At 39.6% G+C, this 16,362-nt stretch overlaps 1 protein-coding gene across 2 annotated transcripts in view; it reads right to left on the bottom strand.

Moving 5' to 3' along the window:
• LOC110551642 (MOB-like protein phocein) overlaps positions 1-16,362 on the bottom strand; it is a 54,647-nt gene that overhangs the window by 7,444 nt on the left and 30,841 nt on the right. For both annotated transcript variants that reach the window (XM_021642352.2, XM_021642351.2), the window contains 2 exons: positions 12,142-12,204; positions 2,044-2,144 (listed from right to left, as the gene is read on the bottom strand). In XM_021642352.2, the coding sequence (XP_021498027.1) occupies positions 2,044-2,144; positions 12,142-12,204 (164 nt within the window). The remainder of the gene's footprint in view (positions 1-2,043; positions 2,145-12,141; positions 12,205-16,362) is intronic.

Below are 16,362 nucleotides of genomic sequence, written 5' to 3'. Positions count from 1 at the left end.
CCCTTGTGCCATTCTAGCACTCAAGAGGTGGAGACAGGAGAGCTCTTCAACAAGCTGGGTCAATTGAGAGAGTCTGCCTCAATAAATAAGGTAGAGAGAAATCGAAGAAGACCCCTGCTACCAACTTAGGTCCCCACATGAATGTGTGCGTCCAAACTCGAATACACATAAACGCATAAACAGGCACAAACAGGCACACACACGTGCAAATCTGAGGTCACAGCTCAGTGGTAGAGCACCAGTGCACCTGCTATGTGCAAGGCCCTAAGTTCAATTCCCAGTACAACAAAAATAGAACAGAAAAGCTTCAAAAGCTATCCTACATATAATATACAAAATTTAAATCTTCCATTTCACTACCTGCTCCTAAAAGATACTGTTTGCATGCATAGACTAAAACATATTGGGATCATACCCCACGTAACTTCCTTTTGTTAGAATTTGGTGGGCTTTTTTCATGATTTTTTTTTCTAAAATTGAAAATTATAAGGCCTATGCAATGCCTAAAATCCATTAAGTACTCTTTAAAAAAAGAAAAAATAAATTTTTTTTGAGATAGTCTCATATGGCCCTTAAACTTGATATGCAGCTGAGGAAAACCTTAAATTCCTGATTTGTCTTCACTTCCCAAATTCTGTGATCAATGAATGTGCCAACCATGCCAACTTCTCAATATATTTTAATATATTAAAAACAGTACCAGACAGTTTTAGGTAGACATTTGATGTAAGACAATCCTCTGTAGTAAAAATAAATGTTTTATAGTTGTCAAAATATTAACTGTGTTTACTCTAAAAATCCTATCTAGTGATATGTATTCCACTCTATCCAGGTAGAATCACAACTGTTTCCACACCAAATAAAAACACTTTGGTTCCCCAAAGTTGCAATACTATAAAGCCTTACAATTAGAAGATAAAACAGGTCACCAAAATTAAATAAAAAGGGCACATATGAAACTAATTCATAAAACCACTTTAAGCATACTATTTATTGCTTTGCTTTTCTGTGGCAGGTTTCACTTTTTGTTTGTTTGTTTCTTGAGACAGGGTTTTTCTGTGTAGCCTTAGCTGTCCTGGACTTGCTTTGTACACCAGGGTAACCTTGAACTCAAAGATCCACCTGTCTCTGCCTCCCCAAGTGCTGGGATTACAGGCAGCTATTTAAGTATATTTTAATGGATGAAAACAAAAGGTAAAGGATAAATTTTCAGTTTTCTATGATTATACTTCCTTTCCAAAATACTGCACTTAGACTATTAAAACAGCACTCTAACAAAAAGACACATCATATTAAATGACACTATTTCTGAATCACCTACCACTGTCCACCACTTTATTTGGTTCTGAGTGACTGTTCACTAAGAAGTAATAAGGATTCACAATGATAAGGCCTTAGGTAGCTCAGCTAACTCATTTGGTATGCCGCAGGTATAATCCAGCAAAGAGCACAAATTGACAGGTTCAAGTTAGTCTACAGAGAGCTAACACAGTGAAAAAGACAACCCAGAGCTAAATCCACACATCCTGCAATGGGACTACAGCCTTTAAAAGAGGCACCTTCTCCTAATCACAAAGATTCATTACGAGCTACCAGGAGATTTGAATCAAGTTATAACTCAATTGGAGTTAACGGTTATCAACTGCATGCTTGTAATTCTAGTACTCAGGAGGCTAAGGCTTAAAATCCACACCAGCCGTGATAACATTTGTCTTCAATCCCAGTACTTAGGAGGTGGGAGACTGGGAGACAAGTGGATCAGGAGTTCAAGGCCTGGGCTACCAAATAAGACCTTGTCTCAAAATAACCAAAAGACACTCAAAGAAAGTGGAGTTGTGGGAAGGAGGGTGGGACTGGGAGGGGAAGACGGAGGGAGCTTCAGGGGGGATACAAAGTGAATAAACTGTAATTAATAAAAATAAAAAAAGAAATTGGAGTGATTTACACAAATTTTCTTTGATTCATAATTATTATTAGGAGGTACTTATTAGTGTACTATTAATAGAACTGTTAGTACTATCCTGAGATTTCATAAAGACCTACCTTAAATGTTCATATTTCCATACACCTTCATCTTGGCCTTCAGGTGGTTCAAGAATTTTGTCAATATTTGAGCAGTCTGCCCTTATGTTCTGTTGAATATACTATAAAGAAAGAAGTACTTATGGTTAATTAAATTATACTAGATGTTATATTTCATGCTAAATATGTTTAATATTTTTTTGTTTGAGATTATGTAGCTCTGGCTGTCCTGGAACTGGCTTTGTGCAGGAAACCATGGAGCTGGCTTGGCTGAGCCACAGCTCCTGGGGCACAATGTGCCTTGCAGTTCCTGAGACACCAATGCACTCCCTCAGGCAGCAAAGTGTTCAGGCTGCCTTGTGTTTCTCTCTATGTTCCCTCAGAAGTCAGGGAAGCAAAGAAGCTTGACAGGACAATTAATCTTAGACATTAATCTTTTGTACCCTGTAAAGTTTGGAAACATCATTGTACTCTGGCAACTGTCACTATATTCTATTTCTAATAAAAGTATGAAAAGTCTGATTGCTCGAAATATAATTGCCATAGGTGAAGTTTTGCTGTGGCCCCTCCAACCGGCCTGATTTCATTCCTCATGGCCATATCAGATGACCCTGGCCTGAACATAAGCGCAGCCACTTACAGCTATCGACCAGGCTGGCCTCTAACTCACACATCAGTCAGCCTCTGCCTGCTCGGTGCTGGATTTAAGGCATGTGCCACGAAGGCTAACTCAAACATCAATTCTTGGGCTTCTTCGTAATAAAGTTAGAGGCATGTGCTAATACGCTGGACTTGAATGCCTATTTAAGCCTTTCTTGCAGTGTGGTGATCTAGAGGTAAGAGAATGGTTCTCATTATGTGGCCCAGACTGGCCAAGCACTCAAGTCATACTGCTACCTTCGCCTCCCAGGAATCTAGACATAAGATGCCTGGCATTTTCTCAGATTGTTTTTTTCCATTTCATCCTAATGATCTTAAGTTTTGATGCTCTCAAGTTAAGTGCATTAATCTTGAACCACCTCAAATTCCATGTAATAATTCTTTCCAAATCGCCACCTGTTGTGAATATAAACATGTTTTTGTTTTGGTCCCAGGTGTGGGATGTGGGACTGATTCAGATGGTCCACAGCAGCAACCTATTGCTTCGTGAGAGTTCCGAGAGGAGCTCTTTGCCAGCTGCAGATAGTTTAACTCTGAGGGCTCTGGAGAGAGAATAAATACCAGAACCCAGAGAGTGTGGAGGCTCTGAGAAAGAATAACGCTGCTCCTGGTTGCTGTTGTGAGACAAGAAATTGGAGATCTCCTGAAACGAGGATTGGACTGGCTCCAAGGTACCCGATGACCCTGATCAGCAGGAAGCAGCTAAGAGAACTATATACCCTTTCTCTCTCCTACCTGGTATTGGGATGTTGGAAAGAATTGAGATGGAATAGGGAGAAAAAAATATAAGAAATGTAAATAAAAGTTTTTAAAGACTAATGCCAACATCACCCTCCCCAACATAGAACTCATTTTCAGTTCTTTTATTTTTGATATCATAATAAAATTATAATAACATTCTCCCTTCCTCTTTTTCTCCCTCCAAAGCCTCCTATATGCCCCTCCTTGCTCTTTCAATTTCATGGCCTCTTTTTTTATTAATTGTTGTTATATACTATACATATATTCATATATATTCCTAAATACATTCATACAACCTGTTCAGTCTGTTCATAACTAGTTTTTATTGTAATTTACATTTTATATATATTTATTTATTTATGTATGAGAGCTTTAGCTGCACATACATCTGCATGACAGAACAGAGCATCAGATCCCATTATAGATGGTTGTGAGCCACCATGTGGTTGCTGAGAATTGAACTCAGGACCTCTGGAAGAGCAGCCAGTACTCTTAACCACTGAGCCATCCCTCCAGTCTCCTGTACTTTACACTCTTATTCTTCTCAATCCTGTGAGTTTGTTGCTGCTGCTGGTTTAACAAATGTGTTAAATGTACCAGTCTGCAATGTATTGGCTTACACTCTCCAACTGTATATATACATCTCATCTCTGCATCCTGCTCTCACAGTCTCCTATTTCAAACTTTTTCATTACTATCTGTTATGCTAACCTGTGATTAATGATATTCTGATGTTACTATTTTAACTGTTTGGGAGGGCATAATGAATTATGCTCCATATAAGATGGCAAATAAATTCACAAATGTGGTATGTTCTGAATATTTCATTGATTAGCCATTCCTTTATTTCTTTCTCCTCTAACATAATACTGAAGAAAGGCCAGTTTAAAATAGTCTCTTAACTATGCAAGTCAAAGAGGAGTCACTGTTCATCACTTTTAAATCAAAAGCTAAAAATACTAAGTTTATGAGAAATCCTTTCAGAAAACTGAGACAAACTAACAGGCTTCCTGTGCTAGTTGGAGCCACAACGGCAAATGAAAAGGATTTTTGTTTGTTTTGGTTTTTGTGGTTTTTCAAGATACCAGGTTTCTCTGCACAGATCTAGCTGTTCTGGACTAACTTTGTAGACCAAGCTGCCCTCGAACTCAAGAGATTCACCTGCCTCTGCCTCCCTGAGTGCCGGGATTACAAGCATGCGCCATCAAACCCCACTATGAAAAATTCTTGAAGGATACTAAAATGCTACCCTAGTGAATAAATCAAAGATAAAAGTAAAATGAGCTGGCGATGTAGTTCAGTGGTAGAAAGCTTCCAGATGTAAGAACAATGGTAGACTACTCAGACCACATCCTGTAAATCATTCTAAATACCTTTTCAAGTACATATTTATACATGTTATTCTATCCCCTCTGTTCTTTGGAGAACCCTCAGTAATACAGAGTGTGCTGGCTGGCTTTACCTCAACTTGACACAACCTACGAACAGAGTAGCCTCAACTGAGAAATGCTTCCGAAAAATCAGGCTGTAGGCAAGCCTGTGGGGTGTTTTATTAGTTAGTGATTATTAAGAGTTGCCAGCCTACTGCAGGTGGTAGCACCCTTAGGAAGGTGGTGCTGGTTTTATAGGAAAGCAGACTGAGCAAGTCATGAGGAGCAAGACAGTAAGCAGCACCCCTCCATGGCCTCTGCGTCAGCTCCTAACTTTGGGTTCCTGCCCTGATTTAATTCCTATCCTAACTTCCTTCAGTGATGTACTACAGATGTGGAAGTATAAGCCAAATAAACTCTTTCCTCCCCAACTTGCTTTTGGACATGGTGTTTCATCACTGCAACAGTAACCCTACTTCAGACACAGTGACTGAGGAGGCTAAGAGGCTGTCAGGTTCCCTGGAAATGGAGTTATATAGTTGGTTGAGCCACCTGATGTGGGGGTCCTGGAAACTGCACCCTGATCATCAGCAGGAACAACAACTCTTAACCTCTGAGCCATCTCTCCAACCCTAGGACTTAATACTCATTAAATATGCTACCAAAACGTAAGATAATTCTCAGAAAGCTACAAAGTCATTTGCAAACCATAAAACCATTACTATTTTCAGTTTCAAAGCAAAAACAGAGCATCCATTACAGCCAAGCCTGGTGTGTACAACTGTAACCCTAGTACTTGGGAGGTAGCCTCAGGAGGATCAGAAGCGCAAGATCCTCCTCAGCTGTGTACCAAGTTTGAGCCTGGGCAACAGTAAGACCCTGTCTCAAAAAAAAAAAAAAAAAAAAAAAAAAAATGACTGTCCTACTACACTATCAGGATAAAAGAGCTGAGTGTGCTATTTATGAATAAGTAATGACTACTGTTTGTTTTGGGGTCTTTAAGGATTTTTCCATTTACATACCTGCCACAGGTGTGTAGAGGTCAGAGGAGAAACAGTGGGAGTCAGTTCTCCTTCCACCACCACCAGGCAGGAAGGACTGGCGCCAAGTGCCTTTCCCAATGAGCCATCTCAGCAGCCCTATCAGTCTTCGTGAGACATAGTTTCCTCTGGCCCCTGCCTCCTGAATAGATGCCTGATGAGGTCAGAAGACAGCATCCAATCCCCTAAAACTGTACTTAGAGACTGTTGTGACGTGTGGACGGTGAAAACATGTGTTACAGAAGCCAGATCCTCTGGACGAGCAATAAGTGGTCTAACCACTAAGCCATGTCTCCAGTCTCTAGTAAGAGCTCTTTAAATGGCATAGTGGGGGCAAACGGGGAGCAGAGATAGCTGAACGGTTAAGAGCATTGCCTGCTCTTCCACAGGGGTTTAATTCTCAGCCACATGGCAGCTCACAACTGTCTGTAACTCGGTTTTAGGGGAGCTACCACTCTCATAGACATACATGCAACAAAACATCAATGCAGATTTTTTTTAAAAAGGTGTAAAAAATAGATAAAAATAAATACTCTAAAGCAGGCTGTGGTGGCTCACACACCTTTAGAGCTCCGGAGGCAGAGGCAGGAGGGTCTCTGTGAGTTCAAGGCCAGACTGGTCTACACAGTGAGTTCCAGGACAACCAAGGTTACACAGAAAAAGCCTGTCTTGAAAAGCAAAAAAAAAAAAAAAAAAAAAAAAAAAAAATAGTTTCTTTATACTCTACTTGGTATACAATAGTATTATGTCTAAAAAAAACTGTGAATACTCAAAAAATACTTTATTGTGCTAGGCACAATGGCACACAACTTTAATCCCAGCACTCAAGAAGCAGAGAAAGGGGCTGAAGAGATGGCTCAGCAGTTAAGAGCACTATCTGCTCTTCCAGAAGTTCTGAGTTCAATTCCCAGCAACCACATGGTGGCTCACAACCATCTATAATGAGATCTGATGATGCTCTCTCATGCAGACATACATGCAAATAGAGTGCTAATATGTATGTATAAATAAATATTTTTAAAGACTAAGAAAGGCAGATCTCTGTGAATTTGAGACCAGACAGTGTCATAATGAGATCGTGCCCATTTAAAAAGGCAAAAGGTTTTTGCCTAAAGATGGTCACCTAAAACCATCTTTCTTCCTCTTATATTTAATCCTTGAGCTATAATTATCATGACCTAATAACATTTTCTAAAGCAGGTTTTAGAAATAATTTGAGGCCATACAATATAACTATTATGGATAGTAGTTACACTATATATAACTCCATGCAAAATTATTTTATTGATTCCAATTTGGGATAAAGTGAAATGAACATTTACCAATCTTTCTCTCCCACTGAGAGAGCATAATCTGGACAGCACCTGGCTCTGCTAGCTGAGGTCTCAGAAACATAAACAGCAGACGGAACAGAATGCCACTGAACTAGCAGTGAGACTGTTTATTGCCCTTTCCAGTATTCCCCTTCCCAGAAACTGATAAACACTGAAACTCAGAAGTCAATACCATGAGGCTGAAACCAGTCATTAACACTGGTTCTCAACCCGTGGGAGTAGACTCCCCTTGAGAGTTAAATGTCCCTTTCATAGGGATCACTTAATAGATATTTATGTTGTAATTCCTAACAGTAACAAAGTTACAGTTATGAAGTATCAATGAAGTAATTTTATGGTTGGGGGTCACCGCAACATAGGAACTGTATTAAAGTGTCACAGCCTAAGAAAAGTTAAAGACCACTGGTCTGAGAAAATCTTTCCAGCCCAGCTCAGGAGTGAAAAGCACTCCTTAGATGTGGAATAAGGGCTTTTCTAGTTTGAGAAGAAACAGTGTTCCCAAGAAACTGACTCTCATCTGCTTCACCCCTCACGATCAATCGTGCCAGCCCATCTACTATTGGGAAATCTACCTCCTGGGTCAAATGGACTCCAGACAAGTACTGCACCTACTGCCAATTTCAGAGGGTGGGATTCCTTTCCCCATTCCCCCCGCCCAGCTCAAAAGACAATGGGCCTAAGTTTCAAATGTACACCCGAGAAAAAAAATTTCCCTAACATTAACCTTGTCTTCTGTTCTTATGTCTGTGCCCGTATCCTGCCAGGCCCGGGTGTTTTCTACATCCAAGACAACGCCAAAACAGCTACCCACACAGGTGCTCCAACCCAAACCTCACAGACCGCATCAATCTAGACTTGCATTTGCCCTTCTAGCCACTAATGTTCTCACAAATCCTCAACACAGCAATGAGACAGCTGCACTCCCGGGACTTTGCCAACACTCTCCAATTCCCTTAGGGTCCCCCAAAGATCTCGCCGACCCCAGTCAGCAGGAAGCAGTCATTCCAGAACACAACGCCCTCATTCCCATCTTGCCACCTGTTCCTAAGTTTGCCATTTTTAACTAAAGAAAAAGGAAGGAGGGCTGGAGCAATGACTGAGAGGGTAAGGGCATTGGCTGTTCTCCCAAAGATCCTGAGTTCAATTCCCAGCAACCATATGGTGGCTCATAACCATCTATAATGAGATCTGGTGCCCTCTTCTGGCATGCAGGCACCCATGCAGGCAGAATACTGTATACCTAATAAATAAATATTAAAAAGAAGGAGGAATATTAGGCTGTTCCCACTAGGCTACTTCTAGGTTGCCTCGAAACCTCTGATGTCATCACCTGAGGCCACCAGGTGTAAGAAATATAACCTGTCTCTTTGTTTATCTCCCTCTCTGTGTCTCTGTCTTCCTGGGGCACCCCTTCCCCTTTCCATAACCACCTTTCTTAAACCAGAAAAGAGAAGAGAAGGAAGGAAGAAAGGAGAGAAAGAGAGAGAGAAAGAGACGGAAAGAAAGAGAAAGAGAAAAAGAGAGAGAGAGAGAGAGAGAGAGAGAGAGAAAGAGAGAAAGAAAGAAAGAAAGAAAGAAAGAAAGAAAGAAAGAAAGTAAGTTACTTCATTGAGCTAGCAGGTTTATACCTCACTGTTTGCCTCCTGTGTCTTTATTGGTACAAATATTAGAAAAATTTAAAAAGCTAAATATTACATTAATCCCTGAGATCAACAAGTTGGGAGAAAAAATAAAAAACAAAACACAATCCTCTTCAAGTTCTGGATTACACTAGCACCAAGAAGAAAACAAGCAAGCGAGCAAAAGAAAACCTAAGAGAATTCCTAGACAGCAAACCATGCTAAAACAAAAACTGCTAAAAAGTTCTTCAATGAGAGAAAAACAGAAGGAAATTTGAAACCTTAGCAGTAACAGAAATTATAAGTAAGGGTAGTTGCAAATCTTTAATCCCAAGATTTGGAAGGCAGACAGGATGAGTTCTATGAGTTTGAGGCTCCAGACCAGCAAGGGCTACATAGTGAGATCATGTCTCAATAAGATAAAAGTAACTTTGAAACTGAACATGGTGCCTCATGCCCCTAATTCTAGCACTTGGGAGGTCAAAATAAGAACAGTGACTACAAGGCCAGACTAGGCTAGACACTGAAACTGTCTCTACAAGACAAAAGGAACATTGTGTCAGTGAGATGGTTCATCAAGAAAAGGTGTTTGTTTCACCCTGAGTTCAATCCCTGAAACCAAAGTAAAGGTAGAAGGGGAGATCTAATGATATAAATATATCCGCTGACCTCCATACAAGAAACATGGTCTACATGGGCCTTCATAGACAGATACATTTATATACATTTCAGATGTAAAAAATACACACACACAAACAATAAACTAATAAAGTTTAAAAAAAAAAGCATTAAGCTACAGATATATACTTCAATGTTAGAGAAATTATCTGGTACCTGAGAGGCCTTAATTTCAGTCTTCAGTCCTACTAAAGAAAATACCGTGTCTGACTAAATTTCAGTATATGTATACAGATACATAAGGCAACAAAGAGTAAGTAAAAATAGAGAGGAAAGGGGCTCATGTAAGAGTTAAGCATCTTTCAACTGGGGGCTGGAGAATTGGCTCAGTGGGTAAGAGCAACCTGTTCTTGCAAAGGCCCAAGGTTTGATTCCCAGCACCCAAATGGAGATTCACCACCTCCTTAGGTATCACACATACATGTGGAACATCGACATACATGCAGGCAAAGCACTCATACACACAAAATAAAACAAATCTGAAAAAAAAAAATCTTAAAGAGTCTTTCGAGCCACACATGGTGATACAAGCCTATAGTCCCAACACTTGGAGAGGCAGAGGTAGGCAGCTCACCAGCCTGTTCTACAAAGCAAGTCCAGGACAGACAAGGCTACACTGAAAAACCCTGTCTCAAAAAACCAAAATGAAGAAAAAAAGACTTTCAACTATAATAATACAGTACCTGATTCTACTTAAGTAGACTATGTAACAAAGACTTTAGTAATCACTGCAATCAGCAAAACAAAACCATAAAGGTAGAATCAAAAATTACAATTAAAACATAATGCTAAAAATTTTTAAATAACCCTTCAAAAGAAAAAAATGATTAACAAGAAGGTGCAGAGGTCAAAAGAGGGCATTGGATTTCCTGGAAATGGAGTTACAGGCACTTGTCAGCCACCACGTGGGTGCTGGGAACTGAACCCAGTCCTCTGCAAGAGCAGTAAGTATTCTTAGCCACTGAGCCTATTCTCCAGTTGGGTGGTGAGGGGTGGGAAGTCTTTGTTTGAGACAGGCCCTCATATTTGCCAGGCTAGTCTCAAATTTGAAATAATAGCCAAGGATAACCAATGCTCCCAATCCTCCACCTTCCCAGTACTGGCATTAGAGGTATGCGACACCTTATCTAATTATATGGTGCAGGCTCCTTCACCATACACCTGGTGAAGCCATCTGCTCAGACACACAAACACAAACAAAATGAACTACAAAATTTAAAAAAGAGAGAACTGAAACAAGTAATAAAAGTTAACCTAAGTCTAAAGATATCTGCAAATAACTGTATTAATTTTAAATAATATAGAAATTAGTAGACAAAGACTAATAAAATAAAAAATAAAACCCACAGTTCTATGTTGGCTATAGGAAATTTAACCTCAAATATGATGCTATAAATAGGCTAGCTGTAAATATGGATAAAGCTCAGTGATAAGACTGCTTGTTTAGTATGTGTGAGCCCTGGATTGCATTCTACTTTCTACTGCAGTGCTGGGAATCAAGCCTAACTCCTCAGGCAGACTATACAAGTACTCTATCACTGAGCCAGACCTCCTGCCCATTTTCTGCCATTCTTTTATTATTCGTTTTTTTTTAATTAACTGAGCACTTCATCTATTATGTTTTAATATTATTAACCCCAACCCTTCCCCTTAACTCCTCCAGGTCTAACCTCATCTCCATATACCCTAAACTTCATGTCTTTTTTGTTTTGTTTTGTTTTTCTTTGTGTAGCCTTGGTTGTCCTGAACTCAACTTTGTAGACCAGGCTGGCCTTAAACTCACAGAGATCTACCTGTCTCTGCCTCCTGAGTGCTGAGATTACAGGCGTGCACCACCATTACCTGGCTCATGTCCTCTTTTTAATTTAGTAATACATCAACTTCTGGCTGTGGGACCATTCAATGGATCATGGCTGACCTACCAGGAACAATTATCCTTAAAGAAAACTAGCTCTCCTTCCCTAGAAACCGACAGTTATCAATAACACTTAAGTTGGGGTAGGATGCTCATGAACTCCTTCCCAATCCAAGCTAGAATACTGACTGGTTTTAACTATGGCAGGCAACTACAATTAATCCTTAATCTGAATTTTAGCAATTAGCTGTGAATGTTATTTTTTCACCATTCTATTCAATATGAAAGAACTACCATGTTTTCCATGGAGCAGGGGTTTAAACCTAACACAGTATAGTAAGTGACTCTCAATAAGAGCATTTAAGGATTTCCTAAGGTGCTATTCAAATGATACATGCTATGGAAGGCCTCCTCAGGAACCAGTGCTACAGTAAGTCATGTGATAGAAGAAAAGAGCTAAAAGGAAAACATGTGTTTTCCCATACACTGGAGGGTGTAGGTTATGAACTAAAATCATTACAAAAAGATACAAATCTCAAAAACATGTTTTCAGAGGTTTAGCCACTAAATTAGCATTTTCTGGTTTAGTTATTCTAATTTTAGTCATTCAATTAATTTTAACTTTAATTCATTATACACTCAAATTTCATACTACACTTATTAAAATGAGGTTTGATTACAATGTTAAATAACCATTCCATTAACCTAGTGGAATTTGGTTTGTGGCCCCCACACACACACACAAAAAAAAAATGGGAATATTCAACTACACCAAAGATATAATATGCTTGTTATGAGAGTTGTAAAAGAAACTGTTATTACCTGCTGAACAGCAAGTGTACTGTCCATTTCATCAAATGATTCATCAGGCCAATTATAGAAATCCTATAAAAGGAAACTCATGGTTAAAGCACATACAAAGTTACAAGGAGGATACAGTAATGCTACTATAAACATCAATTCTTAAGAAAGATCCAGACCTCACACCAGAGTAGAAAAGCCTTTCCAATATGACTACCAGTGAAATAACAGAATCTAGGCAATAATCTTAAATAGATATCAAGACTGTTATTTAATTGAACTACATAGTATATCTTTGTAACCACAAGCCCACAAATACATTAATCTTTCATGGACTGTTTAACTGGAAAGAAAAGTTCATCACTTTTTATTTACAATTGTTAGATAATACCCCTAAAAGTTGCATTGGAAAAATATCTCTAAACATCAAAAAACTAAATCAAGAGTTTTAAAGAGCTAGCATTACTAGTAAGCAATTTATAATTCCATAATACTATTTTAAACAAATTTCTATTTCATAGTTTAATACTATAAATAGTACAAATTTCTATTTCAATTACAATAGTTTTTAAATTTCTAAATAGAAATATGACTCCCATTAAAAAGTATTAATCCAGGGGCTGGAGAGATGCCTCAGTGGTTAAGATCAATGGCTACTCTTCCAAAGGGACTAGGGTCTACTCCCAGCACCGACATGGTAGCTCACAATCATCTGTAATCCCAGTCTCAGGGGGACCCCGTACCCTCTTCTGGCCTCTTTGAACACTGCATTGCAGACACATGCAGGCAGCTGCCCAAAGACATAAAACTAATGAAAATGTTTTTATTCCGAGCTAGGTGAAATGGAACATGGAACAGCAAGCATGCACACAGCCCTGGGTTTCAATCCCCACCATGAAAGGCATCATCCAAATGACTTTTTGTTTTGTTTTTTGTTGTTGATGTTTTTTAAGACAGGGTCTCTCAGTGTAGCCCTGGCTGTCCTGGAACTCAGAGATTTGCTGGTTAAAGGTCTGTACCACCATTACCCAGCTCCAATTTTTTTTAAGGCAAATATTTTTGTAGAACATTGGTCTCAAATCCAATTCTATTTTATTTTTCAGCAAGGTTTACTTATATATCTCACACACTTTCTTTTTTTAATTTTTTGTTTTGTTTTTCAGTACTAGAGACTGAACCTAGGGTCACCTGAATTCATGTGGTACATAAAAACTCACATAAGCACACACACACAAATAAAAAAAATTTGTAAGTTAAAAATTAGATTATTTTGCTTTTAAAAATTAGTGTGGAGTTGGGGAGATGGTTCGTTGGGTGAGAGTGTTTGCTACACAAGCATGAGGACCTGAGTTTAAATTCCCAGCACCCACATTAAAAAAAAAAAAAAAAAAAAAGCCAGAGGGAGGCAAGCAGACATATCTCTGCGAGTTCAAGGCCAGTCTGATCAACATACCAAGTCCTGGATAAGCCAAGACTATATAGAAAGACCCTATCTCAAAAACACAAAACCCTGGGCTTGGCTCATGTCTTTAATCCCAACACTCAGGAGGCTGAGGCAGGCAGATCTCTATGAATTCAAGACCAGTCTAGTCTAAGTGACCCTGTCAAATGAGACAGAGAAAGTGCTGAGCACATGAGCTAAAAAAGCAAGCCAGCCAGACACACATGCCTTGAATTTCCAGCATGGTAAAAGGTAGGCAGTTCTAGATGGTCCCACGCTAGCTTTGTGTTCAATGTCAAAAGTTCAGAAACCCTGACAAAAGTAGTAGTAGTATGGCAGAAGAGTCTCCATGCACATCTACAGAGAAGACACCCACACATGCACACACAAAAAACATTTCAAGATTAAAATTAACTAAAAAGAAAAATTTTAGCAAAGCAGGAACGACAATACATGTCTGTAATCCCTGCATTTGGAAGCTGAGGTAGCATTATCCAGAGGTCAAGGTTCACAGGAACTATCTAGTGGGTACCAGGAGAACCAGGCTTATATATAATACCCTGCCTCAAAACAAAGTCAACAGTGTTGGCCTATGGAGGAAGGAGGACATGGAGTTCAAAGTCATCCTTGGCAATACAATGAGTTTTAGGACAGCCTGGACTACATAAGAAAGAAAGAAAGAAAGAAAGAAAGAGTTAACTCACTATTAAATGTTTTGCCACATTAACTGTGACATTCATTGGACACTCAGGAGAAAAATCTAGCTTAATAAATATATTTGGGCTGGAGAGCACTGGCTGTTCTTCCAAAGGTCCTGAGTTCAATTCCCAGCAACCACATGGTGGCTCATAACCATCTAGACTAAGATCTGATGCCCTCTTTTGGCATACAGGTGCACATGCAGATAAACCACTCAGATATGGAAAATACATAAATAAGACCATTTAATTAATTAATTAATTAATTATGCTCCACGGTAGGTGGTGGCTCATGCCTATAATCCCCCTTGGGAGACAGAAGCAGATGGATCTCTGTGATTTCACGGTCACATTTATAAATAAATAAATAAATAAATAAATAAATGTGCTCATTTAATTCAGTCAATATATGTTAAAAAATTACTGTCTAAATTCTAGTCTAATTTTTAAAATGTACTACAGCACATGCATATGATTCTACTCTCAGGAAAAGGAGGCAGGATAAGAAGTTCAAGATCATCTTCAACCACTCAACTCTCTGTTCAAGGCCAGCCAGCCTACGGTACATGAGACCAAGTCTCCCCTCTCCACCAGAAAAGGCGGGAAGATATGACACCTACTAGTCATACATAACACAATACACATCATTTTGAATCAGGTTTATTTTAGTCAAGACAAGGTATGTGATAAACAGGGAAGGCTGCTTAAAAGCAGCTTTCCTTTTAATCCTCATTATTTCTTCTATTTTACTTAACCTTAACTTGTAATAAAATGGGAAAATGAAAAATTTTCCACGTGACTGATAAAAACACAGCAAAAGGACAGATTGCAGTGTTTAATCTAAAATTTTCAGAACTAAAAGCTTTCACCTAAGGATACAGCTCAGAGACAAAATGCACTTAATTTAGCACAGGAAAAGTCCTGCATTTAATCCCAACTTTTTTTTTTTAAAGGAAGTGATCACTTAAAAAAAAAATTTTTTTTTAATGTTGCCAATGCACAATAATAGACCTGAAAAAAAAAAAAAAAAAAAAAAAAAGAACCTTGAGAAAGACTCGTTGTGAATAGTAAGAAGTATACATAGTATACAGATCACAAACAGAAGGAACTGACAACTCATGACTCCGTAATGGTTTTCAGAGCAATTCTCTAGGCTGGGGATGTAGCTCAGCTGATGGCGAGCTTGGCTGGCAGGCCCAAGGCCCCGGGTTCGTCATTCCCCAACGCTGCACGCGGAGGTACTGTAATTCCAGCCCTGTGGTGGGGTAATGCGGGACGTCCCGAGTCCAAGGTCACCTTCAACTTCATGGTCTAACTCGAGGGTAACCTCAAAATCAACAATTAACAATCCTCTAAATCCGAAGAGGTGGCGGGAGGCTGAGGCAGGCGGATCTCGGAGTTGCAGACCAATCTAGTCTATAGAGCTACTTTCAGGAAAGCCAGGGCTACACAAGGAAAACCAATCTCAAATAAAAAAAAAAGAAAAAGAGAGAAAGAGAATAAGCAATTCTCTACCCATCAGAAGCATGAGTATCTTGATTTTCACTAATCGTAAAAAATACTTTTTTTAACAGAAAAAGTTTCCTCAGTACACGGTAAGAGACAGCAGGCCAGGCAGCAACAAGCACAGTGTCTGCTAAAATTACATTTTAAGCATATCGCTTCTGATTTTAGAACATCTTCTCCATGACAGGCCATTTCCGCTGGCCAATTAATCCTATCAAGTTTGAATGCCAATTTGTTGTTTGTTTTATTTAACCGTGAAGCATCCCAGGTCTGCAAATCCTAACAAGCACCAGTTCACTTCCCAAGAGCGCCCCGCTAAGAGTCATCGGCTCACTCCAGAGTGCACACGTAATCAGCAAGGAAATTCGCAAGGAATGACAGGTTAACAAGTCACAACCCGGTGGCGAGAACTTGCCGGACCAGGCAACAGCCGCAGGGGAGCCGAAGGGAGTGGTGGCAGAGGCAGACGGGAGGAGAGGGCGAATTCTCGCCACCTGCACCCGGCTAGACAAACCGGCCGGAGCCGACCGGCCGGTCCGTCCCGGGCCGAGGCTGCGCCCGGCGCAGGTGGGCAGTGTTTACAGCCCTCGACGCCGG

Source organism: Meriones unguiculatus, chromosome 15 (assembly GCF_030254825.1).
Source record: "Meriones unguiculatus strain TT.TT164.6M chromosome 15, Bangor_MerUng_6.1, whole genome shotgun sequence".
NCBI classification, from domain to species: domain Eukaryota; kingdom Metazoa; phylum Chordata; class Mammalia; order Rodentia; family Muridae; genus Meriones; species Meriones unguiculatus.
The sequence above is the reverse complement of the archived record's forward strand: the minus strand, read 5'-3'. Positions and strand labels throughout refer to the sequence as shown.